Below are 17682 nucleotides of genomic sequence, written 5' to 3' on the forward strand. Positions count from 1 at the left end.
TGCTGGAGATATTCAGACTTGAGAGTGTGGTGTTGGAAAAGGAAAAGAGGTCAGGCAGCATCTGAGGAGCAGGAGAATTGACGTTTTAGGCATAAGCCCTTCATCAGGAATGAGCGTTGTGGGCCAAAGAGGCTGAGAGATAAATGGGAGCTGATGGAGCTGGGAAGAGGGTAGCTGGGAATGTGATAGGTAGATGAAAGTGGGGGTGAAGGTGTTAGGTCGGAGAGGAGGATGGAGTGGAAAGGAGGGAAGGACGATGGATAGGCAGGTCATATGGTGGTACCGAGTTGGAAGGTTGGATCTGGGATAAGGTAGGGGGAGGGGAAATGAGGAAACTGGCGAAATCCTCATTGATCCCATGTGTTTGGAGTGTCCCAAGGCAGAAGATGAGGCATTCTTCCTCCAGGCGGAAAAGGAGGAGGCCCAGGACCTGCATGACCTTGGGGGAGTGGGAGAGGGAATTAAAGTGTTCGGCATGGGGCAGTGGGGTTGCTTCGTGCGTGTGTCCTGGAGATGTTCTCCAAAGCTTTCCGCAAGTAGACGTCCTCTATCCCTAATGGAGAGGAGACCGCATCGGGTGCAATGGACACAGTAATTGACGTGTGTGGAAGTGCTGGTAAATCTTTGATGGATGTGGAAGGCTGTCGATGATGTTCAGATGTGTGACGTCAGTGGAGGTAGAAGTAGTTGCGACGGCGGCAGCTACAGGATTGGAAGCACCAGGATGCGTGACGTAGGTGATATCATCAAGGGCAGAAATGATGGGACGCATGGTATGGGTGATGTCGGCGAGGACGGAGGTAGCTGTGACAGCGGCAACAATGGGGACAGAAGTGATGTTGCCTTCCACAGCCATCAGAGATTTACCTGCACTTCCACATGTGTCATTTACCGTATCCATTGCATTCGATGTGGTTTCCTTTACGTTGGGGAGACAGGACAACTACTTGCAGAATGTTTCAGAGAATATTAGGAGTATGGTACACACGCATGAGGCAACCCCACCACCCCGTGGCTGAACACTTTAACTCCCCCTCTCACTCACCAAGGACATTCAGGTCCTGGGCCTCCTCCACTGCCAAATCCTAGTCACCCAACAACTGTAGGAAGAACTGTAGGAAGAGCTTGGGCCTCTCCAACCATATGGAATCAATGTCAGTTTCACCAGTTTCCTCATCTCCCCTCCCTCCTGTTATTGCAGATCCAACCTTCCAACTTGGCACCACCCTCTCGATCTATCCTACCTGTCCATCTTCCTTCCCACCTATCCACTCCACCCTTCACTCCGACCTATCACCATCACCCCCACCTCCATCTATTCATTGCATTCCCAGCTACGTTCTCCCCAGCCCTACCCCCTCCCATTTATCTCTCAGCTTCCCTGGACACCACCCCCACATTCCTGATGAAGGACTTATGCCTGAAAAATTGATTCTGCTGCTCCTCGATGCTGCCTGACCTGCTGTGCTTTTCCAGCACCACACTCTCAGCAGTGAGTAATTGGTGCTGAGTCTTGGTGATTGACATGGAAATGCTCCTAGAGTACATTTGCTGCTTTTGTCACACATAGTGTGCCATTTAATTGTGTTCAGCATGGAGGAGTACTGTTTCATCGAGTGGATGGTAATCAGCAGGAGTTTGCCCATGTTTGACCTGATATCGCAACACTTCATGGGGTCTGGAGTCAATGTTGAAGCCAACTGCATACCACTACCAACTGCATACCTGATGTGCTTGTCCAGTCACTGAGGCAAGATATATCAAGGGATAGTGAGATGGTGGTGTCGGGGGCATAGTCTTAAAGGTATAATTCTGGGAGGATGATTGCATAAGGCTCTTATATAACTGTGGGACAGTTCTCCTAATTTTGTCACAAGCTCCCAGTTGTGAGCTGTGGATGTCACACTCCCTTTGTCAGTAAGAACATTGCAGGGTCCACAGGTCTATGTGCAGAGGCTAGGCTTTTAGATTACTAGTCCAGTGTCATTACTCATATGCCACCATCTCCTGACACTAAGACTTTTTTCTTTAAATCTCAATCCTATTCCTCATAAACATTTCTTTGAAATAATAGTATTTGTAGCAAATATTTGCAGTTTCCTTAGTGATAAACCACATTCCATTATAGTTGAAAATACAGCTGTAATTAATACCAAAAACAGCAAGCGTTGGAGAGCAAAAAGAGTTAATGTTTAAAGTCCAATGATCCCTCATTGGATCTATTAATTTGTAATTTATTTCTCTTCTTTTTCAGATAATTTGCACCCTGAAGGAATTTAATCAGTATAGACAGTATTTAACCAGCATCAAGTTAGACTTCGAAAGGAAGTATGCACAAGAACAGGTGAGCAATAAAATATCTTTGAACCAAATTCACTCTTTGAGCATGTTGGAAAATAGAAAATAACTCACTATTTTGGTTCCCCAGAGGCTACTTGCAAAGCAACTACTGAATCTTCAAGATCAAGGTTTTGCTAAGGGGATAAACCTTTCTGACCTGCAGGAATGGCTCACAAATGAATCCAAGAAAAATATAAGCAAAAAGGCTCTGAGGGACAGGTAAATAATTGACATATTTTCTTCTTTGACTAAAGAGATTCTTTCAAGAATTTCAAATAAGCCTATTTTCTGCTACATATTGTTTGTGGTAAAAGAGACTCCAGTTACCCTAATGTATCATCTTTCAAGTACAGAAATGTTAGTGATGGTTGATGGGTTTGAAGTTAATCTGGTACAGACGTAAGCTTCAATTTCTTCAATTATTTTCTGAGTCCTGATATTTAACTAATTTTAAATTATTGATTCATATCAAGATCAGAGAAGATGATGAGCAAGGAAGGGAACTGGAATTTCAAAAGAGTGTGGAAGGAGGAGATATTCTAATGGGTGACTTAGAAGTACATAACAGAAAGAGCTGGAGATAGGGATTGAGATCAGGGAGTAAAGGCAAGGAATTTTTTAATAATTCATTTGTGGGATCTGGATGTTGCTGGCTATGCCACAATTATTGACCATCCCTAATTGTCCAGGAGAAGGTGATAGTAAGCTAGGGGAGGCCAGAAAACACCAAGTGGAAGTGGTTTCACAACATTCAAAAGGCACCTGGATAGGTATCTGAATAGGAAAGATTTGGAGAGATATGGGCCAAATGCTGGCAAATGGAACTAAATTAGGTTAGGATATCTGGTTGGCAGACGCCTTTTAAATGTTGTAATTGTACTGCCCTCCACCACTTCTTCTGGCAGCTCATTCTGTACATGCACGACCCTCTGCGTGAAAAAGTTGCCCCTTAGGTCCCTTTTAAATTTTTCCCCTCATCCTAAACTGATGCCCTTTAGGTCTGGACTTCCCCACCCCAGGGAAAAGATCTTGTCTATTTACTCTATCCATGCCTCTCATGATTTTATAAGCCTCCATAAGGTCACCTCTTAGCCTCCGGTGCTCCAGGGAAAACAGCCTCTTTCTGAGTGATGGGCAGAAGTTCCATCTCCAGGCAATTAACATTGGGCAGCAAGTAGCAGCATGGATCTGCTCTCCAACAATTCTTTAAGTAACAGGTTGGTCAGAAGCTCTACTATTTGAAAAACACTGGCCTTGTATGGGTAAGACTCAGCAAACTTGCCTACTTTGAGAAAATTTCATGCCACTCCATTTTCAAATATTTGATATGGTGATCAAAGTGGGCTGACAGAAGTGTGAGTGTTCTGTTGAACTTGAATGAAATACCAACTCCATATACTGTCCAGCATAAAGACAGCATATTTTCACCTCTGTGAAATAATAGTAATACTGAAGTTTACTAGTTTCTGTATGGGAATGGAGCAGAGGCTTGTTAAATAGTCACTTGTTAGGTAATCATGATCAAACAGGTTGCTGATGCTGTCCTACCACCACAGGAGAATTTCAGGAGGAGATAGGAAGACTCTGGGGTGTGAATGATTGCTTGCCTCCTTGAGGTGGAAAGTTGATTTCTGAAATTGAGCACCCCATTAATGCAGGAACATAATACGTATGTAAATGGTTTGAATATTCAGCATTGTTTTGCAGCATATCACCCTGGATAAGTTATTTCTATCAGGAAAAGCAACTCCAAAGAGGGAAAAAGAGAAGCTCAAGTCTAACTCTAGTTCATCTCCAGTGTCCAAAAGACATCCTTGACATCACCTTAAAAAAAAAGTCACAATCACAACAAAGCAAGAATTAATGAAGTAAAGAAGGATTCACTGGCTGCACATGGAACAGGGTGGAAAAGATGCACTTTGTGAGGAGCCCATATCACGAGACTAGGGGCTACCAAAGCTCTAATGCTGTCAAAGCAATAAATGAATTTGGAGCAGAGTAAGCCATTTGAATTGTTTCGGCTGCTTGATGTGATAATGGCCGATCTCATTTTAGTCAGTGTCCATTTACTGTCTTTTCCCAAAAACCATTGTTCTCTTCACATGAGAGCTGTCAACGGAAAACTCTAGCTGATGATCAAGGCAAATGGCAACTCCAGCACTGCAAAACAAGACACAGCAGAGATTATCACACAGCACCAAGAAGGAACAGCTACATGTGTGCCACTTGAGGCAGGCATTGCCCTTCCAGAATTGGCTTTTTCAGCCAACCTAGTGAAGTTATTCAGTCTGCACTTGCACTATCTCTCACCACTTGAAGGATGTCAGAGAGATAGCTGCTGTTAATTTTGGCTCCACATTGTTCTGACTGTGGCACAGTTGCCCGCTGAAGCCTGTGGCTCTCTGTCACACAGAAGTCCCTTAGACAGGGATGCTGCAACCCTGCAGCCCTAATGATTTCACCAAAGGGCTTTTCTCTCTGATCTACATTGCATGGCACCATCTGATAGAGTACACAGTTATATTATTGGACACTACTCTGGGGTTTGCTGTCTTCTGGCTGCCTCAGTAAATCTCACTCTCTGTTGGCGCCTGGAAACTTTGGAGCTGGTTGTCTTCAGTTTGGCCTGCAATGTTAGGAGCCCTTCCCCCATTCCTAATTGAATAATGGGCCCATCAGTGAGCAAATTAGAAGGCTGTCTCCAAGGAAATGACTGAATTTGTGTTTGAGCATAGGCTCAGGATTCACTTTTGTGCCCTGATATTAGCAATTGTCTATTGCTGCTTCCATCTCAACTCATCTGCTGCTGAATGCCTCATGCATATCTTTAACTTCACAATTTCAATGCTTTCTAGGCTCAACCCTCTATAAACTAATGTAGTCTCATTCAAAGCTCTGTAATACATGTCTTTTCCAGCAACAAATCCCACTCACCTCTATCCTCACTGACCTATATTGGCTCATAGTCCTCCAAAGTGTCATCCTTTTTATGACTTTGTCACTCCCAGCAGTCTTTATTGGAATATGTCAATAATGATCCACAAAATACTGTTCCTTTGAACAGGGACTAACCATCATGGTCACCAACTGCTAAAATAAACTTATGACTTAACAAGCCAGATTTCATTGTGGAGTATGATTTTTCCAGTATTACAATCACTGGGAATCTTAATAATATTTATTGTAGACAGAACATTACTAAGGTAAGTAGTTCCCAGCCTACAATATGTAGCAGTAAGATAACAGGCCATCTTGTAAAACTGAAAATAGGAATTGATTCAAATTCTATTGCACCTTGACCTCAAGGATCTGGAAACAGATTAGGTGGAGTTTAAAGTATCAGAAAGTGTTTGCACAAATTGAATAGCTATTTTATGTATTAACCCACTTACAAGGTGACAGGATGTTGTAATTTAGGCCAGGACCACAACATTTGTTTCAAGTGAGGGGCCTGACTCCATACCAGGATCAGGTATTCCATATAATGATTCCCTGAATTGGCTATATAATGGCCAGAGGTCTGCTCCTGACTAAGGAAGAGGCAATCAGAGACCTTCCATCATGGACGAAACTGTAGTTTACTATTGAAGTTAAGGATGCCGAGAAACAATGTTCCTGTTTGAGCTGTCCTCTCAGCAGCTTTGAAAATATTGACGATAAAATATAGTCACAATTGTTGGGTCACCATTATTCAGGGGGAGAGGGGAATAATTTACAATGTGTAGTTTGCAGTAAGAGCTTTGGACAGGTAGAAAGAAAGGTATAAAAGGAATGGTGGAATTCCAATCATCTCTTAGAATTCTTGGACTCTGCCTCTAAGTTACTGTTGTTTATTTGGTACCTTGAAGTCTTTGTGCATTCTAGTCCAATTGACCTACAAATTACCTGGTATTCATTCCACATGTGAACTGACTTAAACTAAAAGGCATGGAAATAGTATGGTTCTTGTAAACTGGCATGCCAACAGTTGACTCAAAGTTCTCTGCCATTCTGACTCCATTCTTGACCTCACATTGGAGTGAAAATTCAGCCATGGAGCAAGTACTTTTTTCTTAATTTTCCACATTTTTTTCCTAAAACAACTATGTCTTGTAGCTGCAGGGCAGAAAACGTGGTTTTATAAAGTACATCTGTGGGGATCTATTAAGTTATAAGAAACACTGGGACCGATTGGTATCGCTATTGACAAGCTATATTAAGGATAAATAGTCTCTCCTTACTCAAGGTGTGCTCCTTTCTCAAAGTAAAATTTGTTGTGACCAAAATATCTGCATTACCATCTGACATTTCCACCCCAACCTTATTTCCTTCCTATTCACCAGGATGACTGCCCTATCTTCTTAATTTCTTTAGCAGACTCCCCGTGAACACCAATTATGAGTGAATGTTCTTTAGTTAACCACAATAGAATTGATTGATTGATTGTATTTGAAAAAAAATTAGAGAAATTTGTTATGGTTCCATAAAGAAGCCCTCTCTCTAAATGTACAAAAGGTTATGGATTCATAATGTCTTATTCCAACATTGAGTCTGATATTTTAGCAGATTCAAACCTAAGGGAATACTGTATTGTTAGAGGTGCTGCCTTGAAAATATTAATGCTCTGTCTGCTTGCTGAGGAAAATGTTATAAGATAGAAACATAGGAAAATGGGAACAAGCCCTTTGAGCTTGCCCCACCAATAAGATGATCATCCGACTCAGTACCCTTTTCCTGCTTTTGCGGGTCCCTGATCTTCAGTCCATTAAATTGAATATTTGTCTTTGTTTGCAAATCAATTCATAGCCTTCTCCATACAACCTTGGAAATTTCATCTAGCTTTAATCCCAATTCATGCTTTATATTCCACCATTCATAGGTTCAAGTGCATCACCTCTCACTTATTAGTAGAGTTGCTGTGATCTTTTTTACCTTTCAAAAAGCACAGGTGCCTTGTCTGCTATCTCGACAAATTCTCCCAAAATTCAAATGTTCAGTAAGTCTGGGAATGTTTGTAGACAAAGTCTCCGATGGTGGATGATCTTTCAACAGAACTCTTTGCAACATCAGTTATTTCTCTTAATGTCAACCTGCCTGATCTGCTGTGCATTTCCAGCTTCTAGAGCATTTTGTTTCTGTCTTTTGAAACCTTAATTGATCTCATGATACTCTCTGAAAAAGTGCAGTGAAGTTCTCATGTTTCAGAATATAAATCCCTTAACTAACTTAACTATTGCAAGGTTAAAAATCACACAACACCAGGTTATAGTCCAACAGGTTTATTCGGAAGCACTAACTTTCCTTGCATCCAAATAAACCTGTTGGACTATAGCCTGGTGTTGTGTGATTTTTAACTTTGTACAGTCCAGTCCAACACCAGTATCTCCAGATCATAATATCACAATGAAAACAAATTACCTGACCACTTATTACTGTTTAGATAATACTGCTATGCAAACATCGGTGACCATTCAAAGTTTGGGAGAAGATTTGTAGCTCGGGTATTCGTTGTTGTGGTTCTGTTCGCCGAGCTGGGAATTTGTGTTGAAGACGTTTCGTCTCCTGTCTAGGTGACATCCTCAGTGCTGTGAAGCGCTTCTGTGATCTTTCCTCTGGCATTTATAGTGGTGAGGAATATAAATGCCGGAGGAAACATCACAGAAGCGCTTCACAGGAGGCTCCCAAGCACTGAGGATGTCACCTAGACAGGGGACGAAACGTCTGCAACACAAATTCCCAGCTCGGCGAACAGAACCACAACATCGGTGACCATGTTCTTGTCAATTGTAACAGTAACCACACATTAGAAAGGAATTTAATATTTGTGAAATATTTTGGGAATTGGTACTATTAGCTATTTTAACAAATCTCTTTTTTCCAAAAGGTATTTCAACATGATTCAAACAGAAGAAAAGATCAAAAACTTGATAAAAGAACAGAAATGCTGTGCTGTTCTGGCAGACTCAAGTAAAGATAGTCAAAAAGCAAAAGAATTGGTACACCAAATTCAGCAAGAGGTGTGCATACAAAGATTGCATTTTTGTAATCCTATTATAAAATGTTAAAAAGAAAATACTAAAGTCTGGTTAGAAATTATACATGTATTTTTCACATCAGTAGGGTGAATAGTGGTGCACAATTAATCAGGGATCTTTTCAGTGCTTCTCTATTGGTTTTTGTATTTCTCTGCTTTGGTTCATTTTACAAAATAATGGGATGACAATCTGTAGTGATTGAGTACAGGTTGACTTCAAGGTTCTTGATTGGGGTTGTCAACCTAGGCCAATCAGAAAAGCCTTAGCTGACCAGTAAGTATAACGAGGAAATAACCAGGAAATAACGAGGAAATTTACCCTAGCAAATAATAGGGTGACTTGGTGATGGGATCTGGCCTCTGTTAATTCATTTTCTATGCCTTTTTTAATGTTGGAAATAACAATTTTTGATGTTTTCATCATTCTGGAATCTCTGATCGTTTTCCATGAATAGGGTAGTCGTACATTTATTAATTAGTTCAATAACTGGGTATCATTGACTAGTCTAATATTTATTGCCCATTCCTAACTGCCCTGGACAAGATGTGGTGTGATGTCTTCTTAAATTGCATCAATCCTGAGGCTACTGTTAGAAAAGGAACTCCAGAATTTTGAATTTTTGCCAGAGAAGGAACAGCAATACAGATCCAAACTGGGATGGTGTGTGAGTGACTTGGAGGGAAACTTGGAGGTGATGATGTTCCCATGCAACTGCTGTTCTTGCTCTTCTAGGTTGTAGTGGTCACAGATTTGGAAAATGCTGTTGAAGGAACCTTGATGAGTTGCTGCAATGTATCTTGTAGATAGTACATACTAATGCCGCAATGCTTCGGTGATAAAGGGAGTGAATCTTCAAGATGGTGGATGGTGGATGGTGGATGGTGTTCCAGTCAAGTAACCTGCTTTGTTTTAGATGGTGTAAAGCTTCTTGAATGTTGTTGGGGCTGAATCTATCCAGGCAAGCAATGTGTATTCCATCAGAATTCCTGACTTGCGTTTCTGCTGAGTGCTCCGTTTTCCTCCCACAGTCCAAAGACTTACAGGTTAGGTGGATTGGCCATGGTAAATTCCTCGATGTTGTCCAGGGATGGGCAGACCTGGGCAATCAGATTGTTAGATATGTGTCAATGGCAGAACCAAATTCATAGCCAACACATTTAACTTGAGCAACATTAAATCATTGTTTCAATAGATTTGCTCTTTTTTAAACTGAAATCTTCCATCTTTGTCTGTTTGCCACATCTGTACAACTACATTAGAAATGAACAAGTGAACAGGCACAAACAAATGATTATTAAAAATATTGATTTTTCTAAGTTATTGTATTAATCAGGAATTGAATATGAAGGACAGATCTGTTTTAATGCGACTTGAAGAAGATGTGAAGAGTGAATTTAATCTGGAAAAAAGAAGAAGGAAAGCAAAGGAAGAGAGAGCCAGAAAGGTATGTTTCAGTGCATGAGTTTGTCTGTGGAGATTCTCAAACGTAGCAATGTGAGTTGAAGGATGTAAAGATGTTTTGAATCAGCATCAATGCAAACTATTTTGATAATAAAAAAACTCCTTTTAAGATGGCGAATTTACGATTCTCAATCTCTGAGTGAAAAAAATTTGCCATAATTCCTCTCTAAACTTCTCGCAATTACTGAGATTACTGACCTCACTGGTCAATAGGTTCTTCCTACCATTTCTACCTAGATCCCTCATAACTTAATACATTTCAATTAAATCCGTCTCAGCCTCCTTGTCCTAAAGAAAACAATCCCATCTCAGTTTTTTTATAAATCTTCTTGATATCCTATCCTTTACAATCACATCCATAGTGTAACAGAGAGACTAGAACTGTTCATACTTTCGCTCTTGCCTTACTAGTATAATGTATTGTTTTAGGATATCCATTGCTTTTGTGAAGTATGCTTTGGCTAATTGAGAAAGAAATCCCAGATGACTTGTTGACAGTCCTTTCTGCCTATCGTGTTGCCTTCTGGGTTTATGCTTTCCAATGTTCATTCCCCTTCAGACTTCTCAGCATTCTACCATTTATTGTACATTCCCTTGTACTGTTTGCATTCCTTGTGATAACCACACACTTTTCAGTATTGAATTTCATTTGTCACTTTCCTGCCTTTCTGATGTTTATGTTTTCCTGCAGTCTGCAACTTTCTGACACAATCAACCATGCAGTCAAATTTTGTATCTTGTGGAAATTTTGTAATCATGTGTTATACATCTGTTGAAATCATTTATATACTGACCGTGACAAACATCTAACTTTTACATTGAACCCTGTGTAACCCTATTGGGTCTATCAGGCACTAAGACAACTTTCAACTGTTATCCTTGTTTACTACCTATGTGTCAATTTTGGATCAAACTTGTCAATTCCAATATACAGGGAGAAAGTGAGGACTGCAGATGCTGGAGATCAGAGCTGAAAAATGTGTTGCTGGAAAAGCGCAGCAGGTCAGGCAGCATCCAAGGAGCAGGAGAATCGACGTTTCGGGCATGAGCCCTTCTTCAGGAAAGAAGGGCTTATGCCCAAAACGTCGATTCCCCTGCTCCTTTGATGCTGCCTGACCTGCTGCACTTTTTCAGCAACACATTTTTCAATTCCAATATATATTAGAGATTGATTAGAAAAGTAAAAACTCAAGGAAATCAAGGGACATTGACAAGTTGGAGATTGTTAAAATCCTTGCTAAAATCTATCTAGCCTACATCAAATGTGTTAGTCTCATCAGCCCTAATTGTTACCTCCTTAAGAAACTCAGACAACTTATATAGGTACAACATTCCCAGAACAAATCCATGCCAATTGCCTTCATTTATTTGTGTCTATCCAAAGGAAAGTTACTGAAAAAAGAACTCTCACATCACCAAGATTAGGCTGAATCACCTGTAATTATTCCAAGTATCCTTTTAAATCAACAATACATTATTAACAATTCTCTACCTCATTCTTTGGATCAAATCTATTTGCAGAAAAGACTGGAAAATATAGTCAGAGTCTTTGATATCTCCTTCCTATGGGAAAGATGTGAAACTTGAAAGGGTTCAGAAAAGATTTACAAGGATGTTGTCAGGGTTGGAGGATTTGAGCTATAGGTAGAGGCCGAACAGGCTGGGGCTGTTTTCCCTGGAGCGTTGGAGGCTGAGGGGTGACCTTGTAGAGGTTTACAAAATTATGAGGGGCATGGATAGGATAAATAGACAAAGTCTTTTCCCTGGGGTCAGGGAGTCCAGAAATAGAGGGTATAGGTTTAGGGTGAGAGGGGAAAGATATAAAAGAGACCTAAGGGGCAACTTTTTCACGCTGAGGGTGGTACGTGTATGGAATGAGATGCCAGAGGATGTGATGGAGGCTGGTACAATTGCAACATTTAAGAGGCATTTGGATGGGTATGTGAATAGGAAGGATTTGGAGAGACATGGGCCAGGTGCTGACAGGTGGGACTAGATTGGGTTGGGATATCTGGTCGGCATGGATGGGTTGGACCGAAGAGTCTGTTTCTATGCTGTACATCTCTATGACTCTATGACTCTATGTTTCATCTGTGTCAATTTATCCACTTTCAATTCATTTTTCTTGCTCTGTTTATCCCTCCGAATATTTCATACTTCTCCTAAACTACATGTCTTCATATACTCTCTTTTTGTAACGAGAATGATGAGTTACTGTTCCTGTCCTTCTTTAGCAATGTTTTAATAATAGCTATGAGATCATACTTCCAAGTGTCTTTCTGTACATTCAGTTTATCTGCTTTATTAATTAGAATCCTTCCCTTAAGTAATTGCCATTAATCACTGCCAAACTCTCTTACTGTCTGTTGTCTTTGTTTCTTCTATTGTCCACTTCAGGGACTAATTTACTGACCATAGACTTGGCTCTGGTTGTAAATTCCAAAAGGAACAACCAACCTTTCCAGTTTGCAGAGCTGCATGTAAATAACCTGTTGTCAATAATCACTAATGAGTCCAGTTGATAAGAAGAGGGCAGGGTTTCCTATTCTCCATCCACAGTACAATAAGGTGTCAACATCTTATTTTTATTATTTTTGCTCCTTTCTGTCATCTTATGCTGCTTCGTATGCCAGGGTGTACAATTTCGTGAAATATACTACCAGTGCACGCCAGGAATAGCACACTGGGCTTTGTTTTAAAAAAAAATCACTTAATTCAATTTTTAAAAGTTCTAATTCCAGAAAGTTGCTAGATTGGCAGGCCTCTTGAAAACACGTCACAGACTCTTAGGGATATTGACCCAAGTAAACCCCAGCTTGAAAGCTTTAGCTTTAGCTAGCCTTGGAAGCACTTTACAGTTGCTGAAATATTTGTAAAGATATTCATTATTATGAAGAAATGAAATGTGAAATCTTTGTCCATGATAATGTCCCTGAATCAACCAGTGATAAATGTAGCCAAATAATGGACTGGAATCTGGCACTTTGTGTTATACTCTGTCAGGTAAACCTTTTTTGAGTCCTTTGGCTCAAAGAGTGCTGAGGTATCTGGGCCTTCTGTGAATATCAAGGAAAATAGTGTAGAGATTTAGAAAGAAGCAGAGAAATGACAGAGAAGGATCGTGAGTTAGTGGGCGAATTCATGCCAAATCAAGTAAAATGAAAGTTAAAATGAAGGAAAGAAAGATTCGAGTGTTGACTGGCACCGCATTTTCTTAGTAATTCATTCATAGGTTAAGGGCATTGCTGGTTTGGTCAGCATTTATTGCCCATTGTCCATTTTTGTATGTACTGCCTCAGGGAGGAATTTCCATGATTTTGATCCAGTGATTCTGAAGGAAAAGCAATATAATTTCAATTCAGGATGATAAGTGGTCCAGAGGGGAACCTGCAGGTGGTGGTGTTCCCGTTAGCTACTAACATGTCCTTCTCGATATTAGTGGTCTGTCTGAACATTGTTGCAAATGCTGCAACCTAATCATTTGCACTAATGTGCTGGGCTACCCCATTACTGAGATTGGGGATATTTGTGGAATGTACTCCTCCTGTGAGCAATTTAAAAGTCCACCACCATTGAAATGGCAGGACTGCAGATGTTCGATCTCATCTGTTTGGCATGCAAGTGGTCCTGTTTTGTAGCTTCACCAAGTTGACAATTTACTTTAAGGTATACCTAATGCTACTCCTGGCTTGCCTGCTGCTGGCCATATCCCTACAAATCTTTCCTATTCATATACTTATCCAAATGTCTTTTAAACATTGTAATTGTACCCATATCCACCACTTCGTCAGGAAGTTCATTCCCCACACAAACCACCCTCTGTGTAAAATATTTGCCCCTCATGTCTTTTTAAATCTCTCTCCTCTTATTTTAAAAATTGTGCCTCCAAGTCTTGAAATTTTGCCCATCCTAAGGAAAAGACAACTACCATGAGAGGTAGATAACTGTAAGAGATGGCTGCAAGAGGCTAATAAGATGAGGATGTGTGTATGTCAGCTGTTCATTTGGAGACTTAGAGCAAAAGAAATGAATGACGCACCTACAAATTCAATCAAAGGAATACTGTGGAGGAGAATGCTGTGGAGTGGAGTGTTATAGTGTCACCTGAAAGTTGCTTATATTCATCTCTGTAGCTCTAATGAAATCATTCAAAGCTTTTTCAGCATGAAATCCAGGTCCTGTGCACCACACTCATGTAGCTGACAATTACCATGACTTAGATTTATGCCTGTTTCATTCAACTGTCAGTAGTGTAACTGGTGGAGACAGGAAAGAGTTTCAGTATGTTCCAATTTTCTTCTCTTTTGGAGAGAGGAGCTATTATTGGACCTGATCCTGGGAAATGGGATGGATCAAATGGATCAGGTGTCAATGAAGAAACATTTACTGACTAATGATCATAAGTCATGTTAGCGACACAAACAAACAACGAACAATCTAGATTAAAAATATTTACTTGTATGAGAGTCAATTTCAGTATGGTGAGTAGAGATCTGGCTCAGGTAAATGAGAACCAAAGATTAGCAGGAAAGTTGTAGTTGATCTATGCCTTTTAAAGAGAAGATAGCTCGGAAATAATTGAAATAGATTTTGTTGAAAGGAAAACCTGGGGCACAAAAGCTGGAGTTCTCTGGATGATGAGATAGTTTATGATAAAGATGATGTAAAAAAAGTTGGAAATGGTAATGAGTCTTTATAAAACATTGGTATAGCATCGTATGGAATACAGTGTCTAACACTTTCAGCTAAAATTTTAGGAAGGATGAAAAGCCATTCGACAGGGTGCAGAAAGTATTTCAGAGGATTTGTTAAGGCATGAGAGATTTTATAGTTTTGTGGATAAATTGGAGAGGTTCAGCTTGTTCTCCTTGGAGAAAAGAGGTTGAGAGGAGTTTTCATGAGGTCTTTAAACATAGTCAGTAGGGAGAATACTAAATCCCAGTGGTGGTAGTGTGAGAAGCAGGACCCCAATGTAAGGTAAATAGCAAAAGAATCAATGGTGACTTGAGAGAAACTTTTATAGATTGAGTATTTAAGTTCTGGAATGTTCTGTCTGAGAGTGTAGTGGAGGCATGTTTAATTTTTTAAAGGAATTGGATCATTAATTGAACGTAATAAAAATGTTGAGCTACAGGAAAAGATTGGGGGAGGGGAATAGCTGAGTTTCACTTAGTGTCTGTATAGACACAGAAATCCAAAAAATCTGTGTTGTAACCCATTTATAATTCTGTGAAATGCATTTTAGTAAAGCTATTGTTAATGTTCCACATAGTTGGTCAGAAAATTAAGAAGTCATAGAATCAGGGACAAGTGGCATTCAAATTTTTTTAAAAATTATTTCATAGGATGAGGGCATCACTGGCTAGGCCAGAATTTATTGCCTATCCATAATGGTCCAGAGGAGAGCTAAGAGCCAACCACATTGCTGTGGGTCTGGAGTCACATGTAGGCCAGACCAGGTAAAGAAGGCGGTTTCCTTCTCTAAAGAACATTAGTGAATGGATGGGTTTTTCCAACAATTGACAATGGATTTGTGGTCATTGATAGACTCCTAATTCCAGATTTTTTTATTACAGGGTATAGATTTAGGGTGAAAGGGGAAAGATATAAAAGAGACCTAAGGGGCAACTTTTTCATACAGAAGGTGGTGCGTGTGTGGAATTGGTTGCCAGAGGAAGTGGTGGAGGCTAGTACAATTGCAACATTTAAAAGACTCTGGATGGGTAAATGAATAGGAGGTTTGGCAGGATATGGGCTGGGTGGGACTCAGCTGGATTGGGATATCTAGTCAGCATAGACAGGTTGGACTGAACAGTCTGTTTCTGTGCTATACATCACTATGACTCTATAAATGCAACCATCTGCCATGGTGGGATTTGAACCTGGGTCCTCAGAACATTACCTGGGTCGCTGGATTAACAATACAGCAATAATACCACTGGGCCACTGTGTCTCTGTGGTAGAAAGCAAAGGATAATGGTCAGATGTTGCATTCTACAAAAATCATTACATGGTGCCATGATTTTCATGGTATATGTTCATAATGCAGAGTTAAACTGTAGGTGGCATAAGTGAGAAGTCTGTGTAAGTAATATGAAAGTTTTCAAAGTTTGGTAGAAGATTTGTAGCTCGGGTGCTCGTTGTTGTGGTTCTGTTTGCCAAGCTGGGAATTTGTCTTGCAAACGTTTCGTCCCCTGTCTAGGTGACATCCTCAGTGCTTGGGAGCCTCCTGTGAAGCGCTTCTGTGCTGTTTCCTCCGGCATTTATAGTGGCCTGTCTCTGCCGCTTCCGGTTGTCAGTTCGAACTGACAACCGGAAGCGGCAGAGACAGGCCACTATAAGTGCCGGAGGAAACAGCACAGAAGCGCTTCACAGGAGGCTCCCAAGCACTGAGGATGTCACCTAGACAGGGGACGAAATGTTTGCAAGACAAATTCCCAGCTTGGCGAACAGAACCACAACAATATGAAAATTTGTCATGTATTTGATGAAGAAGAAAACTGTAGATGACAGCAAATTGTCAATGGATTGGTCAAGTTAGCAGAATAGTGGTGAGTGGAATTCAATTTGGGGAAGTAGAGATAAGGCATTTGAGGTGCCTGTCAAATCCAATGAGTGGCTTGTTCATCATCTACCTCTGCCTCCACTGGATCTACTGAGGCCCTTTTATGGGCAATTAATGCCCACTTAAGGACCTCATTCTGTTGCTATAGAGACTTAACCAGGAGAAGGCGATATTTAGAACAAGCAGCCATCCTTGTAGGTTTCTCTGAGTGCTCGATGTCCAGCTGAGGGTTCTTTCTCAAGGCTTTACTCTTCCCCGTACTTGCAGGTTGTCCTCACACCATGGACTCTCTATCTCCAGCTCCCCAATCCTCTCATACTCTTGGCTGAATCTGCCATCTTCTTTCCTGACAAAGCACCTACTTACACAAATTCAGATCAAAGCACACATGCCTCTGCGTTGAAGTGCTGGCCTCTGCCTCGCAGCGGTCTGAAGCAAAACCCTCTGATTTTAGTAGGGAGGAAATCCCACCCAAAAAATTCCAATATGCTGGGCAGCCAAATTTCCCTTTGGTGGACTGCCTCACCCTGAGCTTTTAGACAAGGTGGGAATAGAATACGAGCTTTGTACAATTTAGCTCATGGTTGTAATACAATTTTGACCACATGGATAAAGAATCCAAGTCCAAATGGCTATCTTGTTTGACATTTACACTTAAGATTAATTTGAAATTCAATTTATTAGACTTAGTAACTGGAGCAGAAGAATGTAAAATAGCGCTTTATTTTTATCAAACCATTCAATGGAACAAAAAAAAACAAAATGTTATGTTTATACTGGCTCATTAACCCATTACTCACATCCAAAGGCTGAACAAATACAAAGAAAAAGGAAATGGAAAAAATGATGATGCTACTGAATAATCAATTATAGAATCATAGAGTTGTACAGCATGGAAACAGACCCTTCAGTTCAACTTGTTCATGCTGACCAGATATCCTGAATAAATCCAGTTCCATTTGCCAGCATTAGGCCCATATACCTCTAAATCCTTCCTATTCATATACCCATCCAAATGCCTTTTAAATGTTGCAATTGTACCAGCCTCCACCACTTCCTCTGGCAGCTCATTCCATAAATACAACACCCTCTGTATGAAAAAGTTGCCTCTTAGATCCCTTTTGAATCTTTACTCTTTCACCTTAAACCCTCTCTAGTTTTGGACTCCCCCACATTGGGGAAAAGACTTGTCTATTCACTCTATACATGCCCCTCATGATTTTATAAACCTCTAAGGTCACCCCTCAGCCTCCAAAGGGAAAATAGTCACCCTCCAACCTATTCACCCTCTAACCCTGGCGG

The 17682-nt window shown here is 40.5% G+C and overlaps 1 protein-coding gene across 1 annotated transcript in view; it reads left to right on the forward strand.

Annotated features, from left to right (window-relative positions):
* The window catches only part of LOC140495655 (fibrous sheath-interacting protein 2-like), a 33929-nt gene that overhangs the window by 14724 nt on the left and 1523 nt on the right, over positions 1-17682 (forward strand). The window contains exons 4-7 of the mRNA XM_072594647.1: positions 2255-2344; positions 2429-2559; positions 8204-8336; positions 9688-9798. Coding sequence (XP_072450748.1) covers positions 2255-2344; positions 2429-2559; positions 8204-8336; positions 9688-9798 — 465 coding nt within the window. The remainder of the gene's footprint in view (positions 1-2254; positions 2345-2428; positions 2560-8203; positions 8337-9687; positions 9799-17682) is intronic.

The sequence above is a fragment of the Chiloscyllium punctatum genome, chromosome 25 (assembly GCF_047496795.1).
Source record: "Chiloscyllium punctatum isolate Juve2018m chromosome 25, sChiPun1.3, whole genome shotgun sequence".
NCBI classification, from domain to species: domain Eukaryota; kingdom Metazoa; phylum Chordata; class Chondrichthyes; order Orectolobiformes; family Hemiscylliidae; genus Chiloscyllium; species Chiloscyllium punctatum.